Genomic DNA, 17,628 nt, shown 5'->3' on the forward strand with positions numbered 1-17,628 from the left:
TGAAGCACCAGGAACTCCACCTAGCATGCTGCAGCACTCAAGATAAGTTAGTGCTTCCTTTCCCGGCCTCTCCTGAGATGCCACCTCTTGGCATTTTGCCCTTTACAGGCTGGGGAGGTGGAGTTGCCTTTAGGATCTGCTTCTGCTCCTTCATTCTGGAACTCTGTCATATGGAGACTATAGGAGAGTTCCTAGTAGGGGCACTTGGGCTCCATCCTTGGCCCCAATGAGGATAATAATCCCTAACTTTCACAGCTACAAAGATTGACTAAGATACCACATGGGGAAATCCTCATTTCACTTGTTGTCATGCAGTAGATAATCAGCGTTCTTGCCCTGTGGATCCGATGAGACCTGAGTTGGGAGGGTGTCAGTCTACAAAGATTTATAGAGCATCTGCCACGTGCTGGGTGCCAGGGGTATAAGAGAGGAAGAGATAAGCATAGTCCCTGCTCCTGTGGAACTGAGAGTGTTCGGGAAGAAGGGAGACATTAAACAGATTGTTATGAAGAATGATAAGAGCAGGGCTGTGTTTTGGAAAATCTGTATGCAGAATCAGAAAATGTTGTCTCCAGGGGCTGTTGCCACCACTGTGTTCACCAGAGCAGGGAGGGGTTTTTCCCAGGCATGCACAGCGAGGCAGTAGCGGAGGGGTCGACCATACCCTTCAATATGCCCTTGATCTGGCAAAAGGGTCGCTTGAGGAAATAGAAAACTGAAAAAATACGGCAACTTGGTGTGAGGCTGGGCAGAGGGGTACCTATTGTGGGGGCTCAGGAGTACTAGCTCTGGCCTACTGTTCCCTCAGCCATCCCTGCCATGCTGTGGCACAGGCCAGGCCCAGCTAAAGGCCTGCCTCGGCACTGGGCCTGCTCTGTGCCTGGAAAGCTCTGAAAGGAAGGAGCTGGGAACTCAGTATTCCCATCCTCCACGTCCAGTCAGCCACAGATAGACGATGCTGCTCCCCCGGCCCTGGCTCAGGGCTTTAATGCATGATCTCATTTAGTTTATCCCCCAAACCAACGCCCGTGAGGGACCCTTGATCCCCGTCTCTGGGCTGGAATGTGCCCAGCAGCACAAAGCTGGCAGATGCCTGAAACAAGGTTCAAACCACCCCTGTGGGTTTCCAGGCCCTGGTTTAGCCCACCCCATGCCACGGCCAAGGGCACCTGAAGGACACAGGAGACTCGGGGCTCAGGCATGTGGTGTCTGGCCCAGGCCCACCTGACTGGGGCCTCTGCGGCTCTATTGCTGCATAGAAGCCATCGCCTGGAGGGGCCACCCTCGGGCTCACCAGCTCATTCCTTCTGGGAGAGGTGCCCTGAGAGAGGGGCGCTGAATTCCTGCCCTAAGTCCCTGGCGCCTCATCGCACGCCAGCTCAGCTTCCAGCTATGCATCTCCTCTAGACCATCTCCTGTTTTGGTGTCCTCTGGGCAGCCACTCAGGTCTCCATGAGTCACAGAGCCACTCCTTAACCCCTGGTCCTGCTCGCAGTGGGAAACAGAATTCCACTTAACTACAGACACGTTCACAGGAATTGAGGAGCCTCTTCTGTGGATACTGTCTAGGCAGTGATTGAACGTGCTTTGGACTGGGGTTTGGGAGATGCAACTTCTGGCCTTAGCTTTGCCAGGGACTTGCTGGGAGACATGGGCATGCATTTGCCCTTCTCAGGGGTGTTAAGAGCTCTGTAGTCTGCAGAACGCGTGGGTGGGCTGGGTGATATGAGACAGCCAGATTGGGTTTAAGTGTCACCCAGATTTGGCAGAAGGCAGGTTTGGGATGGAATCTTCTTTTTTTTTTTTTTTTTGAGACGGAGTCTTGCTCTGTCGCCCAGGCTGGACTGCAGTGGCCGGATCTCAGCTCACTGCAAGCTCCACCCCCCGGGTTTACGCCATTCTCCTGCCTCAGCCTCCCAAGTAGCTGGGACTACAGGCACCCGCCACCTCGCCCGGCTAGTTTTTTGTATTTTTTAGTAGAGACGGGGTTTCACCGTATTAGCCAGGATGGTCTCGATCTCCTGACCTCGTGATCCGCCCGTCTCGGCCTCCCAAAGTGCTGGGATTACAGGCTTGAGCCACCGCGCCTGGGATGGAATCTTCTTTATGCCACTTACAAGTTGTGTGACCTTGAGATGGTCACTCGACCTCTTTAAGGCTCGTTCCTCATCTGTCAACCAAAGGTGATAATCCCTATGCCATGGAGGATCTCATAAGAAAATGCATGTAACAGTGCTGAGCCCATTGCCTGGGCCACAGTGCATGTTCAGTTAAAGATCACCTCTCTTTCACTCTCCTGCCGCTGATGAGTTAAATTGTGTCCCCCAAAAGATATGTTGAAATCCTAACCCCCTGTACCTGTGAATGTGACCTTATTTGGAAGTAGAATCTTTGCAGGTGGAACGAAGTTGAGATGGGGTCATACTGAACTCGGTGGGCCCTAATTCAATGATTAGTGTCTTAAGGACAGATAGATTTTGTCCCCACAGGCAGATCCCTATCTGAAGACAGAGGTGGAGATTGGAGAGGTTGCAGCTACAAGCTAAAAAACACTAAGGATTGATGGCCAGCAGTAGAAACTAAGAACAGGCAAGAAGGTTCTATTCTGAGTCTTGGGACACATGGACCTGCGAACAGCTTCATTTCAGACGTCTGGGTCCCAGAACTACGAGAGCATAAATTGCTGTTGTTTTAAACCCCTCAGTTTGTGGTGATTTGTTGTGGCAGCCTTAGGCAACTAATACACTGTCCTTAGTCTCATTCCAAATAGGAAATTTTAGAATTTTATCCATTCAATTACTCAGTTGTAAAATAAATATGGAGTTGTGGGGGAGGTACTCAGTGAATACATGTTGGCTCATAAATGAGGTAGGGTGGGGGTAGCACAAGAGAAATGTGATAGAAAAAATGTGAAAGCTCTGTTTCTGCATTCCCCAGCAGAGAATTTTAGAGGTCAGAACTGAAAGGTCTCTACCCCTGCCTTCCTCTCTCTGGCCCATTTTAATGACCAGGAAATATATTGGCTTAGGCAATGGATAGACAGTGACTGATCTATCAACATCTGCACCAATCCAACATATAACACCCTAGAAGACATCCACTTTAAATCCTTGAAACCTGTCAATGTCACCTTATATGGCAAAAGATGTGGGGAAGGATATTGAGAGGAACCAAGGTGGAGGCAGCCTGTGTCTCTGGGTCTCTCTGCTTACCAGGCAGCAAATGCTTTCAACCGTTTCTATCTTTGTGTTTAGAGTGTGTCTCCTGCAGGCAGCATATAGTCGGATCATGTTTTTAAAATCCAGTTTGACAATTTCTGCATTTTGATTGGATTGTTTAATCCATTAACACATAATATTACTATTGATATAGTTAGTTTTACATCTATCATTTTACTTAAAAAAAATTTTTTTACAAATTTTCCTAGGAGCTAGAATTACTTTTTGTTGTCTGTATGTCTCATGTCTTTTTCTATCTTCTATTCCTCCTTTACTTCTTTCTTTTACATTAAATGAATATTTTCCAATGCAACATTTTAATTACTTTAAAAATATTACCTTTATTTTTTGGAGGGTTTTTCTCCGTGGCTATTCTAGGGCTCACCATATACATCTTCATGTAACAGAATCTGCTTTAGACTTATACTGACTTAATTCCAGTGAGATTTAATTAAGTTCCAGTAAACTTAGTCCTGTATACTTCTATTCTCTTTCCCACCTTTTTGTGGTATTATTGTCAGACATATTACATTTATATGTTTTAAACCCAGGAATACATTGTTATATTTATGTAATTTTATGTCTTTTAAAGAAGCCAAGGGAAGAAAGGAGGGCAACTATGTATTTATAGCTTATGTTATACTAACCTCCATATTTCCTATTTCTAGTTCTCTCCATTTGTTCCTGTAAATTGAGTTACCATAGTGAGTTATCACCTTAGCTCAATACAGCTGTTTTCCCACCCACCTCCTTTGTGCTGTTATTTATGAGTATGTTCCATTTCTACATGTTTAGGCTCAACAATACAAGTAAGCACATATTGTTTTATATAATTGCCTTTTAAATCAGTTAAGAAAGGAAAAGCAATATATATTTATAATGTATTTTATAATTACATAATTATCTATACTCATGGTCTTTGTTTATCATGTGAATTTGAACTACAGTATTGAGTTACTTACTTTCAGTCATGAGAAATTTTTTTTTTGAGACAAAAAAAAACCCAGAATAGCTCTGTTGCCCAGGCTGGAGTGCAGTGGTGTGATCTTGGCTCACTGCAACCTCCGCCTCCCAGATTCAAGCGATTCACCTGCCTCAACCTCCTGAGTAGCTGGGATTACAGGCTCATGCTACCACACTCAGCTAATTTTTGTACTTTTAGTAGAGACAGGGTTTCACCATGTTAACCAGGCTGGTCTCAAACTCCTGACCTTGTGATCCACCCACCTCGACCTCTCAAAGTGCTGAGATTACAGGTGCGAGCCACTGCACTTGGTCCAGTCGTAAGACTTTATGCTTTTTTTCGCAACGGGTTTGCCGCCAGAAAAGAGGTGTCGTGAAAACTACCCCTAAAAGCCAAAATGGGAAAGGAAAAGACTCATATCAACATTGTCGTCATTGGACACGTAGATTCGGGCAAGTCCACCACTACTGGCCATCTGATCTACAAATGCGGTGGCATCGACAAAAGAACCATTGAAAAATTTGAGAAGGAAGCTGCTGAGATGGGGAAGGGCTCCTTCAAGTATGCCTGGGTCTTGGATAAACTGAAAGCTGAGCGGGAACGTGGTATCACCATTGATATCTCCCTGTGGAAATTTGAGACCAGCAAGTATTATGTGACTATCATTGACGCCCCAGGACACAGAGACTTCATCAAAAACATGATTACAGGGACATCTCAGGCTGACTGTGCTGTCCTAATTGTTGCTGCTGGTGTTGGTGAATTTGAAGCTGGTATCTCCAAGAATGGGCAGACCCGAGAGCATGCTCTTCTGGCTTACACACTGGGTGTGAAACAACTAATTGTTGGTGTTAACAAAATGGATTCCACTGAGCCACCCTACAGCCAGAAGAGATATGAGGAAATTGTTAAGGAAGTCAGCACTTACATTAAGAAAATTGGCTACAACCCCGACACAGTAGCATTTGTGCCAATTTCTGGTTGGAATGGTGACAACATGCTGGAGCCAAGTGCTAACATGCCTTGGTTCAAGGGATGGAAGGTCACCCGTAAGGATGGCAATGCCAGTGGAACCACGCTGCTTGAGGCTCTGGACTGCATCCTACCACCAACTCGTCCAACTGACAAGCCCTTGCGCCTGCCTCTCCAGGATGTCTACAAAATTGGTGGTATTGGTACTGTTCCTGTTGGCCGAGTGGAGACTGGTGTTCTCAAACCTGGTATGGTGGTCACCTTTGCTCCAGTCAACGTAACAACTGAAGTAAAATCTGTCGAAATGCACCATGAAGCTTTGAGTGAAGCTCTTCCTGGGGACAATGTGGGCTTTAATGTCAAGAATGTGTCTGTCAAGGATGTTCGTCGTGGCAACGTTGCTGGTGACAGCAAAAACGACCCACCAATGGAAGCAGCTGGCTTCACTGCTCAGGTGATTATCCTGAACCATCCAGGCCAAATAAGTGCTGGCTATGCCCCTGTGTTGGATTGCCACACGGCTCACATTGCATGCAAGTTTGCTGAGCTGAAGGAAAAGATTGATCGCCGTTCTGGTAAAAAACTGGAAGATGGCCCTAAATTCTTGAAGTCTGGTGATGCTGCCATTGTTGATATGGTTCCTGGCAAGCCTATGTGTGTTGAGAGCTTCTCAGACTATCCACCTTTGGGTCGCTTTGCTGTTCGTGATATGAGGCAGACAGTTGCGGTGGGTGTCATCAAAGCAGTGGACAAGAAGGCTGCTGGAGCTGGCAAGGTCACCAAGTCTGCCCAGAAAGCTCAGAAGGCTAAATGAATATTATCCCTAATACCTGCCACCCCACTCTTAATCAGTGGTGGAAGAACGGTCTCAGACCTGTTTGTTTCAATTGGCCATTTAAGTTTGGTAGTAAAAGACTGGTTAATGATAACAATGCATCGTAAAACCTTCAGAAGGAAAGGAGAATGTTTTGTGGACCACTTTGGTTTTCTTTTTTGCGTGTGGCAGTTTTAAGTTATTAGTTTTTAAAATCAGTACTTTTTAATGGAAACAACTTGACCAAAAATTTGTCACAGAATTTTGAGACCCATTAAAAAAGTTTAATGAGAAAAAAAAAAAAAAAAAAAAAAAAAAAAGACTTTATATTGGCATTTCTTCTAAGACACATCTGCTAGCAACGGATTCTCTGTTCTTGTTGATCTGAGAATGTTTTTATTTTTGAAAGATAGCTTTAATAAACATAGGATTCTTTGCTGACAGCTGTTTTCTTTCAGTACCCTGAATGTTGTCCACTGTGTTCTGGCCTCCACTGTTTCTGATGAGAAGTCAGCTGTTGATCATGTTGTGACTTCCTTTGAAAGGGATGTTTTGTTTTTCTCTTGCTGCTTTCAAGCTATTCTCCTGGTCTTTGGCCTTCAGCACCATTTTACTATGATGTGTCTGTTTGTGGATGTCTTTGTATTCATCCTATGTGGAATTTGTTGAGCTTCTTGGATGTGTAGATTAATGTTTTTCATAAAATTTAGGAAGTTTTCAGCCATTATGTCTTTGAATAGTTTTTCTGCTATTTTCTTTTCCTTTTCTCCTTCTGGGACTCTCATTTTGCATATGTTGATGGATTTAATGGTGTTCCACATTTTTCTGAGATTCTCTTCATTTTTCTTCATTCTTTCTTTTTCTCTGTTCTTCAAATTGCATAATCTCTATTGATCCATCTTCAAGGTTGGTAATTCTTTCTTCTGCCAGTTAAAATAAATCTTTTGAGCCCATCTAGTGAAAATGTCATTCCAGTTATTACTTTTCAACTTCAGGATTTCCATTTGGTTCTTTTTAAGAATTTCTGTCTCTTTAGTCTATATCAATAGTCTCTATTTGGTGCAACATTGTCATCATATCTTCCATTACTCTACTTTAATCATGGTTTACTTTACTATAATCCTGATTTCCTTTAGTTATTTGAATATATTTATAATGGCTACTTTGAAGTCTTTGTCAAATCTGATAGCTGGTTGCTCTCAGTTTCTGTTGCCTGCTTTTCCACTCATATATGGGTCAGATTTTCCTGTTTCTTTACATGTCATAACTTTTTTTGTTGGAAATGGGACATTGTAAATAATATAGCAGCTGTAGAGATGGGTTCCCTTCTCCTCTGGGGCTTGTTAGTAATATTTGATTGTTTATTGGTTTAGTGACTGGCTGTGAAGTCCACCCTCCAGTCCCCACAAGTTAAAGCCTCTGATGTTGCTCCTGAGAGGCACAGCCTTGGTCATATGCACAGTTGCCCTGGGTTAGCAGCAGATTTGACAGGGCTCTTTTTGATTGTCTTCTTCCCTGACCACACCCATATGTTGTTAAACTCCACAAATTGCTGGCTGATTTCCCTGTTGTTTTCAACAATGCCCTAGGTTGCTCTATTGACTGATTCAATTAAATTTGGGCTTCACTAAGGAATAGCTTTTTGTTATTGTTGTTTCATTCATTAAATCATTTAGAAAATCTTTATTGACTACCAGCTCTGTGCCAGCCCCGTGGGAGGCACCAGGGATATGAGTGTTAACATGACAGCCCCAGTGCCTGCTGTTGGGCTGAGCTGCCTCTGACCAGCACTGCAGACTCAGACGTATCACTGATGTGGAGACATGCTTGTGTGACATTTAAAACCTGCTGGGTAGCATTTTGGCAGAAAATGCCATTGGTACTTTCCAGATACAGACTGTGAGAGCCATTTCAGGGACCGTTTTTTTCCCCTCCCTTCTTTCCCCCAACCAACAACCTCAACTTCTCTGGTGTGAGGGGTGGGTGCATAAAATTAGCCAGGCCAGCAAGAAAAGTGGTCATCCTGAGGCTGGCAGAAGCAGTTGATGCTGCCCCTTCTGTGGCGTGACCCCCACCCTCCAGCTTACTGGCTTCTTGTGCCCTGCAGAGAAATCCATCCCTGAGAGGATTAGAGGCTGTGCCAAGATCTTCACCTCACCCACCCATGCATCATAGTCCATTTTAGAGTAACCGTAAGGCCTTCACTGGGTAAGAGCCATCTGACTCTTGTCTGCCTTCTGAGTGGTTCCCTTTGGTGAGATGATAAAGTCACTGATGAGAAAAGGTGGGGCCAGGAACAGAAGCAACTGTGGCTTCCCAACAGAAGTTTCTCAGGGGATATTAGAATAAAATATCCCCTGAGAACAAATTAGAGCATCTTAGAATGGCTTGATCTTGGCTGTGCATCAGGCAAACGTTCTCCCCATGGCTCATTTCTAGTTCTCCTGGCCTGCCAGGTATTTCCGGGCTATAGGTGAAAATCAGTCACTTGGTCCCATACTGCATGAAGCCCACAGTTATCTTTGACAGCTGATAAGAAGTGATGATGATAAAGTCAATTCTGTTTGCTTAGGTGTCTCCTCTCACAAACAAACAAGCATCCTTCACACTCCTTCCTGTGCCCTCCTGGCACCAGCACAAGCTGCGTTCCAGCACAGAGCTCACTCCAAGTATAAGCAGTGCCAGCTCTTGAGCGTGGTGTGGCCTCTGCTGTCCTTAACTCTGTTGCACTTCAGCAGTACTTCCTGCTCCTTGACATTGTAGACCAGGAACTTCTGTAAGCCACTAGGCCCCGTGTGCTTTGTGTTTTTGTTGCTCCCATAACCAACGTTGGGCATCAAGATCTGGCCTTTGCACCTTCTACAAACCCTGTTGTCAATACCTCTGGGTTTCCACCAGTTATGCTTCATTTTGACATATGTCTGACTGGTACTGGATGAACTTCTTGGTCTTCTTTTTGATGATCTTGAGTTTCACAAGGGGCCTGAGGGCAGCCATGATACTGAGTAAAAGATGGCTGCCACCACTCTAGGTAGCACTGAGAAAGAGAGGGAAGGTGGCACACAAGGACTGATAGGATGTAACCTCTCTGAGGGATAGTTTTTTGTTGTTTCTTTTGTTATTTTTTTGAGACAGAGTCTTGCTCTGTCATCCAGGCTAGAGTGCAGTGGCACGATCTCAGCTCACTATAGCTTCTGCCTTTTGGGTTCCAGTGATTATCCTGCCTCAGCCTCCCGAGTAGCTGGGATTACAGGCATGAGCCACCATGCCTGGCTAATTTTTGTGTTTTTGGTAGAAACGGGATTTTACTATGTTGGCCCAGCTGGTCTCAAACTCTTGACCTCAGATGATCTGCCCACCTCAGCCTCCCAAAGTGCTAGGATTACAGGTGTGAGCCACCGCGCCCGGCCTCTGAGGGATCGTTTTTAAGGTCAGTGTTTGAGATTTGTTCTTACTCTAGGAGAGATCTTTTTATCTGCTTCTTTTCTGGTTCTTGCTGGAAAACTAGCTGACCTCTGGCTTAGCTTATATCTTGAATGAATCTACTAGTCTTCTCCTAATTGCTTTACTCCATAGCCTCCATTGTGTTTGGCATTGCCTCGGCTTGGAGGAAGCCCCCACCTTTCAGCTGTACTGGCCCAGAGCTTTGCCTCTGCAACAGGGGATTGGGGGCAGAATGAGAAATGCTGACATCTTGTTCCTTCCAGGCAAGCAGGAAGATACTACAGCTCTCCAACTGAGAGTTGTGTGTTGCGGGTGGGTGAGCCAGACAGAGCTCTGTGTTCTTGGCTGTGCCTGTCTGGAGTGGAATTTTGGTCACTCTGAGGTGGAACTAGGGGAGGAGAGAGTAAGTCGTGGTTCAAATACCACAAATTTTCACTCTTCTTACTGAGTTCTTGCAGATTTTCTTGAATAAATGTTTCATTTGCTCTATGCCCTTAGGACTATTATCAGATAATTTAAATGGTTGTTTTTTTAAAAAAAATAATGTTCACCAGTGTCACTGGGGAGTAGGTGCAGGAGCTACTCATGTCACCATACTGGAAGTCGAAACTTAACAGAAATTTTTACACAAACTTCAATTGTTTCTGAATTGCTCTGCTGCAGAACTTAAGGCTATTACTTCTATGCTAATGGCTTAAGTATTCTTAGATAGAGATGTCTCAACTGAGACTTTCTGTTAATTAATTAATTTTTTTTTGAGATGGAGTTTCGCAATTGTTGCCTAGGCTGAAGGCAATGGCGCAATCTCGGGTCACCACAACCTCTGCCTCCTGGGTTCAAGCAATTCTCCTGCCTCAGCCTCCTGAGTAGCTGGGATTACAGGCATGTGTCACCATGCCTGGCTGATTTTTGTTTTTTTAGTAGAGATGGAGTTTCTCCATGTTGGTCAGGCTTGTCTTGAACTCCCGACCTCAGGTGACCACCCCAGCCTCCCAAAGTGCTGGGATTACGGGCGTGAGCCACCACGCCTGGACTTTATTTATTTATTTTGACGTGGAGTTTGACTCTGTTGCCTAGGCTGGAGTGCAGTGGCACAATCTTGGCTCACTGCAACCTCAGCCTCCCGGATTCAAGCGATTCTCCTACCTCACCCTCCCGAGTAGCTGGATTACAGGCACACACCACGGAGCCCAGCTAAGTTTGTATTTTTAGTGGAGACGGGGTTTCACTATGTTGACGAGGCTGGTCTTGAACTCCTGACCTCAGGTGATCTGCCTGTCTCGGCCTCCCAAAGTGTTGTGATTACATGTGTGAGCCACCGCGCCTAGCCTTTCTATTAATTTAAAGGCAAGTGTTAGGATAAGGGCCTGAACTTTGGGATCAGACAAACTTTGGTTTATAATTCAGTTTAGTTAAAGCAAACCACTTCATCTCTCTGATCTTCAGATTCTTCATCTATAAAATGGACACAACACCTACTTCCTCTTAGTAATAAAAACTCAAGAATTTATTTGGCATATGTGGTTGCCCAACTAGAGGCAATTTTCCCCAGCTACACTTAGAGCTCATATAGTCATATGACTAAGAATTAGCTAATAGAGTGTGACAGAAGCAATCTCTGCAACTTCCAGATCATAACTTTTTTTTTTTTTAATTAGGAAATTACATGCCTTCCTCTCTTACATGCCTTTTTCTCTCTCTTTCCTGTGGGTTGAAATGTAGAGGTGATAAAATGAGTGAGTTTTGCTGTGGAATGAAGATAACACCCTAGGGTGTTACAAAGCAATAAGACAGGAGGAACTTGAGTGTTGGAAGCATTCTTTTCTTCTTTCCTTTTTTTTGAGACAAGGTCTTACTCTGTAGCCTAGGCTGGAGTGCAGTAGCACAATCATAGCTCACTGCAGCCTCAACATCGTGGGCTCAAGTGATCCTCCTGCCTCAGCCTCCCCAGTAGCTGGGACTATAGTTGCACACCACCATGCCCAGCTAATTCTTTCTATGTTTTGTAGGGACAGGGTCTCACTAGATTTCCCAGGCCGTTCTTGAATTCCTGACCTCAAGTGATTCTCTTACCTGGGTGTCCCAAAGTACTGGGATTATAGACGTGACTCACCATGCCTAGCCTGAGTGCTGGAAAAGTTCTGTACCTTGACTTGGGTGGTGGTTACACAGGTGTATACACACATAAAAATTGATTGAGCTATGCTTTTAAGATGTATGTGCCTATTGCATGTAAGTTATACCTCAGCAAGAAAAAAAAGATAGAAGAAAGCTGATTCCTGGAATGCCCTTGTGGAGTGGAAGTCACCTTGGGACTGTTACAAAAGAGAAAAACAAACTCCTATAGGGTTTGGGTTATCGTCTATAGGGGCATTGTTCTAGCTATTTAACGTGTACCTTAATCAATATATTTATTAAGGGTAGGAATTTTTAATTTTAATGTTGCCTCCATTATCTCCACAGAGCTTGGTGAATAGAAGGTACCAATATCTGTTTAATGAATGCATGTTTTTGTAGATGGCTTTTATCAGCGTGTTAGAACATCCAGTATAAATAAATTTAGAAAATAGAAAAAATTACAACATGTAAAGGGAGGGACCTTCTTCCCCTACTTCCCAACCCACCTGCCTTCTGGGTACTTCCTTTCAGTGGGATCTGGTGCAGCAGTTTTCAACTTGCTTAAACAAATGACAAGAACATTCGGAGACAGGAAATGCTATCTGCTCTGCTGATGGTGCGGGTGTGGGGGTGAATGTTAACTGGAGTGCCTGGGGGGAGACCCCTGACGCTCATGTCCCCACGACTCAGAATCACAGTGCTCTAGGTGTTGTTAGGCTCTAGGCAGCTGGGGAAAGGATCCCTTCGCCAGCCCTGGAGCAAGGCAGCGTGTTGTCACAGGGGATGCTGCCACGAGTGTCCCTGAGTCATTAGGAGAAGGCTGTGAACAGGAGGAGGAAGGGCTGACAACACAGCCCACACCCTGCTGAGCCTGCAGGGGGATGGCTCCCTGGTGCAGTCAGCAAACATTCACTCCAGGAGGGGCTTGGCTGCAGAGAGGGGCGACACACCCACCGCCTCTGTCCTCAAGGAGCTCCCGGTCCAGCTGCCCCCAGACAAATCCTGTGTTACCAACAGTATAACAATGTGATTTTATTTACACCGACTAGATGTCTAGCACCTATCAGTAACACGCTATTTTACTTTCACAAACATCTGGCTCATAGATACTGTTTATAGATGAGAAAACAGAAACCTGAAGAGGCAAAGCAAGTTGCCCAAGGCCAAAGGGTGAAGGTCAGCGTGAGCTGCCACCACCATGTTGAAGTTCACCTTCTCTTCACTGTGGGGGCTGCCTGGACACCGGGGTGGAGGAGCTGTCAGGGCCCTCCCTGTGGAAGGTGCTGGCAGGGGGTGGGGAGGTGTGGCCTGAGAGGGGCGTCCATAGCCTCTGAACTTGGCCTTAAAGAATGAGTGGCAATCCAGTCAGCAGACAAAAGGTCGAATTGGGGTGGGAGTAGGGGGTCATTCTAGACAGCAGGAACAGCGTGTGAGAAGATCCAGAGCAGAGAAGGCAAGGCATGTGACAGCTTGGTGTCACTCAAGCCTGGGGTGGGCAAGGGGTTGGGGAGGCTTGGGAGACGAGGCCAAGGAGGTGAGCAGATGTCTGGTGGGGCCTCCCTTTGGGGCGAAGCCCTACACTGGTCCAGAGGCAGAGGGTCGGTCGTCTATCAATAGGATGAAATTCCTGCTAGTCCGGGTGCCCACTCATTCACTGAGCACGAGCAGGAGTCTCTGCGGGGCCTGGTGTTGGCCTGTGGTTGGGTGGGACCCCCTCTCTGGAGGGGCACCCAGACTCTGTGGTCCCTGCCTGGCCCCTCCTTCTATGTCACCTTCCTGGGGTACCACAGATGCATGCCGAAGACCCCCACTTCTCAAAGCACCTTTCATGGCACACTGAGTTTTTTCGAGGAAAAATGTTTGTGGTAAAATAAATGGAGACAAGGGTGTGATTGCCTCCTCCTTCTTGGAACAAGCTTGTTCAAGTCTCTGAAAAGTAAAAAATGGTTGTGGACATCACGTGTGTGAGTGTCCCAGTGTCCCAGTATCCTGGGGCTGCTGTAAGAAAGCATCGCGCTGGGGCTTGAGCAGCGGACATCAATTCTCTCACAGTTGTGGAGGCCGGAAGTCTGAGCTCCAGGAGTCGGCAGGGCCGTGCCCCATCTGGAGGTCTAGGGAGGGTTCATCCTGCTCCTCCAGCTGCTGGTGGCTGGCAGTCCGTGACGTCCGTGACGTCCGTGGCATCCATGGCACCTCAGGCTTGCTTCTGTCCTCATGTGTCTGTGTGTCTCTCTCTCCTTTTATAAGGACACAGTCACATTGGATTAAGGGCACACCCTAGTCCAGCAGGACATCTTATTTTAACTAATTACATCTTCAGCAAACCTGTTTCCAGTGAAAGTCACCTTCTGAGGTGCTGGTGAGGCAGGAGAATAGGGTTTGGAGGTGGGGAACCTAAGGCCATTTCAAGCCAATTTCCTAGAACTAAATTGAAAGGAAAAACCTAACTTTGCAGGACTGAGTAACAAAAGGACCAGAGGCTACTCCCTTTGCTAAACCTCTACCTTTTCTGTGCCGCAAATGGGAAATTGGCTGTTGGCAACCAATCAGACTGATTGCCGGCCGCTGAGTCTTCATTGGCATAGAAGTGCAACTTCATAACTTCACCTTAGCCTCTAATTGGTTGCTTTTTGCAGCCAATCACATGTTTGCACAGGAGTGTGACTTTCATAACTTCATTTCAGCTTCTGATTGGTTGCAGAAAGCAACCAATTGTGGGCCACCACTTCATTTACATGATGTGATCACCAAGTGGCCAATGGGAAACCTGTAGAGGGTATTTGGACCCTAGAAGATTCTGGATCCGGGCTCTTGAGCCGCTGCTCGGTCTGCTCCCACAATTCCCTGCTTTCGTTCTTTTGTTGCTTCATTCTTTTTTTGCTTTGCTGGGCGTTTTGTCCAATTCTTTGTTCAAAACGCCAAGAACCTGGACAACTTGCAGTCACGACACTCTAGTGGTTACACTGGGGGTTAGAATCTCAACAAACCTTTTGGAGGGGGCACGATTCAACCCATAACACTTCAATCTGGAATTTCCCACAGAAGTCATTTTTTTCCTCAGAGCTCTTTCTGAAAATGCCCCTCCCCACACACCCTCAGACCCGGTGGAGCAGCTCCCTTTGGGAAGTGCTGCCTGTGGTGAACAGGATGGAGCCCCCCGCGGGGACAGGGCCTTAGAGGAGGCCTCTGGGCCAGGAAGGGGGGTCCGGCGCCACCTGAGGCCCTGGCAAAGGAGGCGACCGCAGAACGGGGACACAGGAGGGAGGAGGGTGGGGGCCTGTTCATGGAGCCCTCCCTTCCCAGGCTGTCCTGGGCCCAGGGGCTGCCTGGTGGCTTCACAAAGCAGCCAGACTGGGTGGGGCCGGGTTGGGTCCAGGACGTCAAACTCCCAAGGGCTCTGTCTGCCTCATGACCTGTGTAGAGGCCACAGCTGAGCAACGTCCAGTGTGTCCTTGTCCTGGTCACACCTGGGTCCGCACCACCTCACAGGCTCCCGGTGCGAAGGCGTGGGCGCCTTTTCAGATTCACCAGAGCTGGTTTGTGGAAGCTCCCAGAACAGACCACGGTCTGTAACAAGCTTTCTTCCTGCCCATGAATTTTCCCCTCGACAGGGCTTGCAATTAAGTCCATAACCCCGCCTCCTCCCTGCCTTTCACTTTCTTGCTTTTGGAGAGAAGACTGATGGAAATGTATGACTTTGTCTGTGGTGTAAAGACATGGATTCAAATTCAGGCTTTGCCATGGACCTGCTGTGTGACCTTTGGCAAGATCTTTCACTTCATTTTCACATTTATAAAACAGAAGTAATGATAATACTGGCCCCGCCGGCCTTCCTCATGTGTCTGTGGCTGTGGCGAGAGACAAGAGCATGAGAAACGGCATCATGAGCTTGGTAACAGCCGCTTTCCTCATCTCCATTCTGTGCCAGCGACTGTCATAGAGGCAGGGGCTCTAAAAGTTCCTCATCAGGTACAGTGCACGCATGTACCGTGTGCGTGATAGAAATCCTTATTTATAGCCCTCCATATGAAAATGTGGCATTTAGTCATGGATTAATCAGCAGAAATTGGTAGAAATAGTGCGCTTTTTCTCTCATTTTAGTGATAAGCTTTTGCTAAAAAAAAAAAAAGGAGGAAATCATCGCTGAATATGGTAATGATAATGCTTAAAAAATTTTAAAGTCAGGTTTATTGAGGTGTAATTTGCATACTGTGAAGTTTAGGTGGACAGTTTTGTAAGATTTGCAAAATGTATAGAGTGTGTCAACACTGCCACGATCCACGATCCGGACAGAATATTTTCATCATCCCCAGGCGATCCTTCTCATTCCGTTTGAACTCAATCACTCTTCCCATCCCCAGCTCCCAGCAACAGTGGCTTAGATTTCTGTCAGTAATGGTTTTGCCTTTTTCTGAGTGACATATAAAGGCAATCATACAACAGCCTTTTGTATCTGACTTCTTTCACTTAGATGATACCTTTGAGTGTGATCCATGTTGTTGACTGTGTCCGTCATTCCCTCTTTTTCCTTGCCGAGTGGTATTCCGTGGCATGGATATGCCAGTGTGTTCATTCTTTCACCTGCTGAAGGACATCAGGGCTGTTTCCAATTTGGGACTATTACAAATACAGCTCTTCCGAACATCCATGCACAAGTCTCTATATGGACATCTATCTATAAATTTTTAAAATTTAGTTTAAGTTCCAGGATACACATGCAGGATGTGTAGGTTTGTTACATAGGTAAACAGGTGCCATGGTGGTTTCCTGCACCTATCCACCCATCATCTAGGATTTAAGCCCTGCATGCACTAGCTATTTGTCCCAAGATTCTCCCTCCTTCTGCCCCTACAACAGGCCCCAGTGTGTGTTGTTCCCCTCCCTGACATGGACATCTATATTTTTTCTCTAGGAGTAGAATGGCTGGATCTTCACTTTTTTTTTTTTTGAGACCGAGTTTCGCTTTTGTTGCCCAGGCTGGAGTGCAGTGGCGTGATCTCCACTCACTGCAACCTCCACCTCCTGTGTTCAAGCGATTCTCCTGCCTCAGCCACCCGAGTAGCTGGAATTACAGAACCACCCCAGGACTTCCAGCCTACAACTCACAGCCATCAGAAAAGGCAGCTGTGAAACAGTGCCAGGAGCACTGGCCTGGGAGTCTGTTGTCACGTCACCTTTCTATACTTATTTTTCTTCTCTGTAAAACTGGGATAGTTGTCATCTCTTCCAGCATCATTAGGAACACTAAGCTGGAAACTGCATATAACTTTGAACACAAGGCCTAGCAGAAACTGAGTTCCCTTCCTCCCTGGGTTGTCTGCATGACAGAAGTTTATTTCTCTCTTGTTTTTGGATCTTTCACAGCAGATGAGCCTACGTCCTCAATAATGCACAGGATTGCTGAGATGGGAACACAGTAATGCAGGGTGCAGAGCTGCTATTGACTTGGGAAACACCAGGAGAACCTCATTTAATGAAATAGCCACCAATGGCCACCATGTGTCTAGGTGCTAGGAGCACATGGTTACGACATTGGGAGAAGAGGGAAGCTACAATGCTTTGGGCAGGAGTGGGCCAGCAGCTTCCTTTCTGTAACAGAATAAAATTATTAGGTAAGGCAGAAAAGGTCTTTCCCAGTTCTGTCATGCTTTGCTCTGCCTTAATCTCCATTTTCAGTCCCGTAGGCTAGTCTTAGGTAATCGTTTAATCCTCTCCTGGGAAGGAGAATGGAGATTAACATTTATTGAGTATCTACTGTGTGCTCAGGCAGGGTCATTTCGGTTTCACTTACTTGACTGGGATGTTTGCCAATGAGGAATCTGAGGCCCCAGGAAACAAAGCTATTGTATGGTAGAGTTAAGATTTGGACCTCGATCTGTCTGACTGCACGGTGCTTTGGACCAGTGAGCAGGCCTTATGTTTTCCACAGGCCACTCTGTGGCCTTGACAGCAGGGACCTTATCAGATTCACGTTTATCTTCTCAGCAGCATCCAGCATAGCACAGCATGCATGGGTTGGGGCGGGGGATTTGTCTGATGTCTGATGGGGCGACAAGGGAGTGGGCAGGGAGATGGATGATCAGATAGAGTGATCAGCA

General features: G+C 46.2%; 1 protein-coding gene across 1 annotated transcript; it reads left to right on the forward strand.

Annotated features, from left to right (window-relative positions):
* The first annotated feature begins 4,512 nt into the window (after positions 1-4,512).
* On the forward strand, positions 4,513-6,288 carry LOC111531969 (elongation factor 1-alpha 1). Its single transcript, XM_023199249.1, has one exon. The coding sequence runs from the start codon at positions 4,580-4,582 to the stop codon at positions 5,966-5,968; it is 1,389 nt and encodes a 462-aa protein (XP_023055017.1). The 5' UTR covers positions 4,513-4,579; the 3' UTR covers positions 5,969-6,288.
* The last annotated feature ends 11,340 nt before the right edge of the window (positions 6,289-17,628 follow it).

The sequence above is a fragment of the Piliocolobus tephrosceles genome, chromosome 15 (genome assembly GCF_002776525.5).
Source record: "Piliocolobus tephrosceles isolate RC106 chromosome 15, ASM277652v3, whole genome shotgun sequence".
NCBI lineage: Eukaryota > Metazoa > Chordata > Mammalia > Primates > Cercopithecidae > Piliocolobus > Piliocolobus tephrosceles.

Bases quoted from the DNA above. Each gene is read 5' to 3' on its own strand.
- LOC111531969 (XM_023199249.1), top strand. From the start codon at position 4,580: ATGGGAAAGGAAAAGACTCATATCAACATTGTCGTCATTGGACACGTA.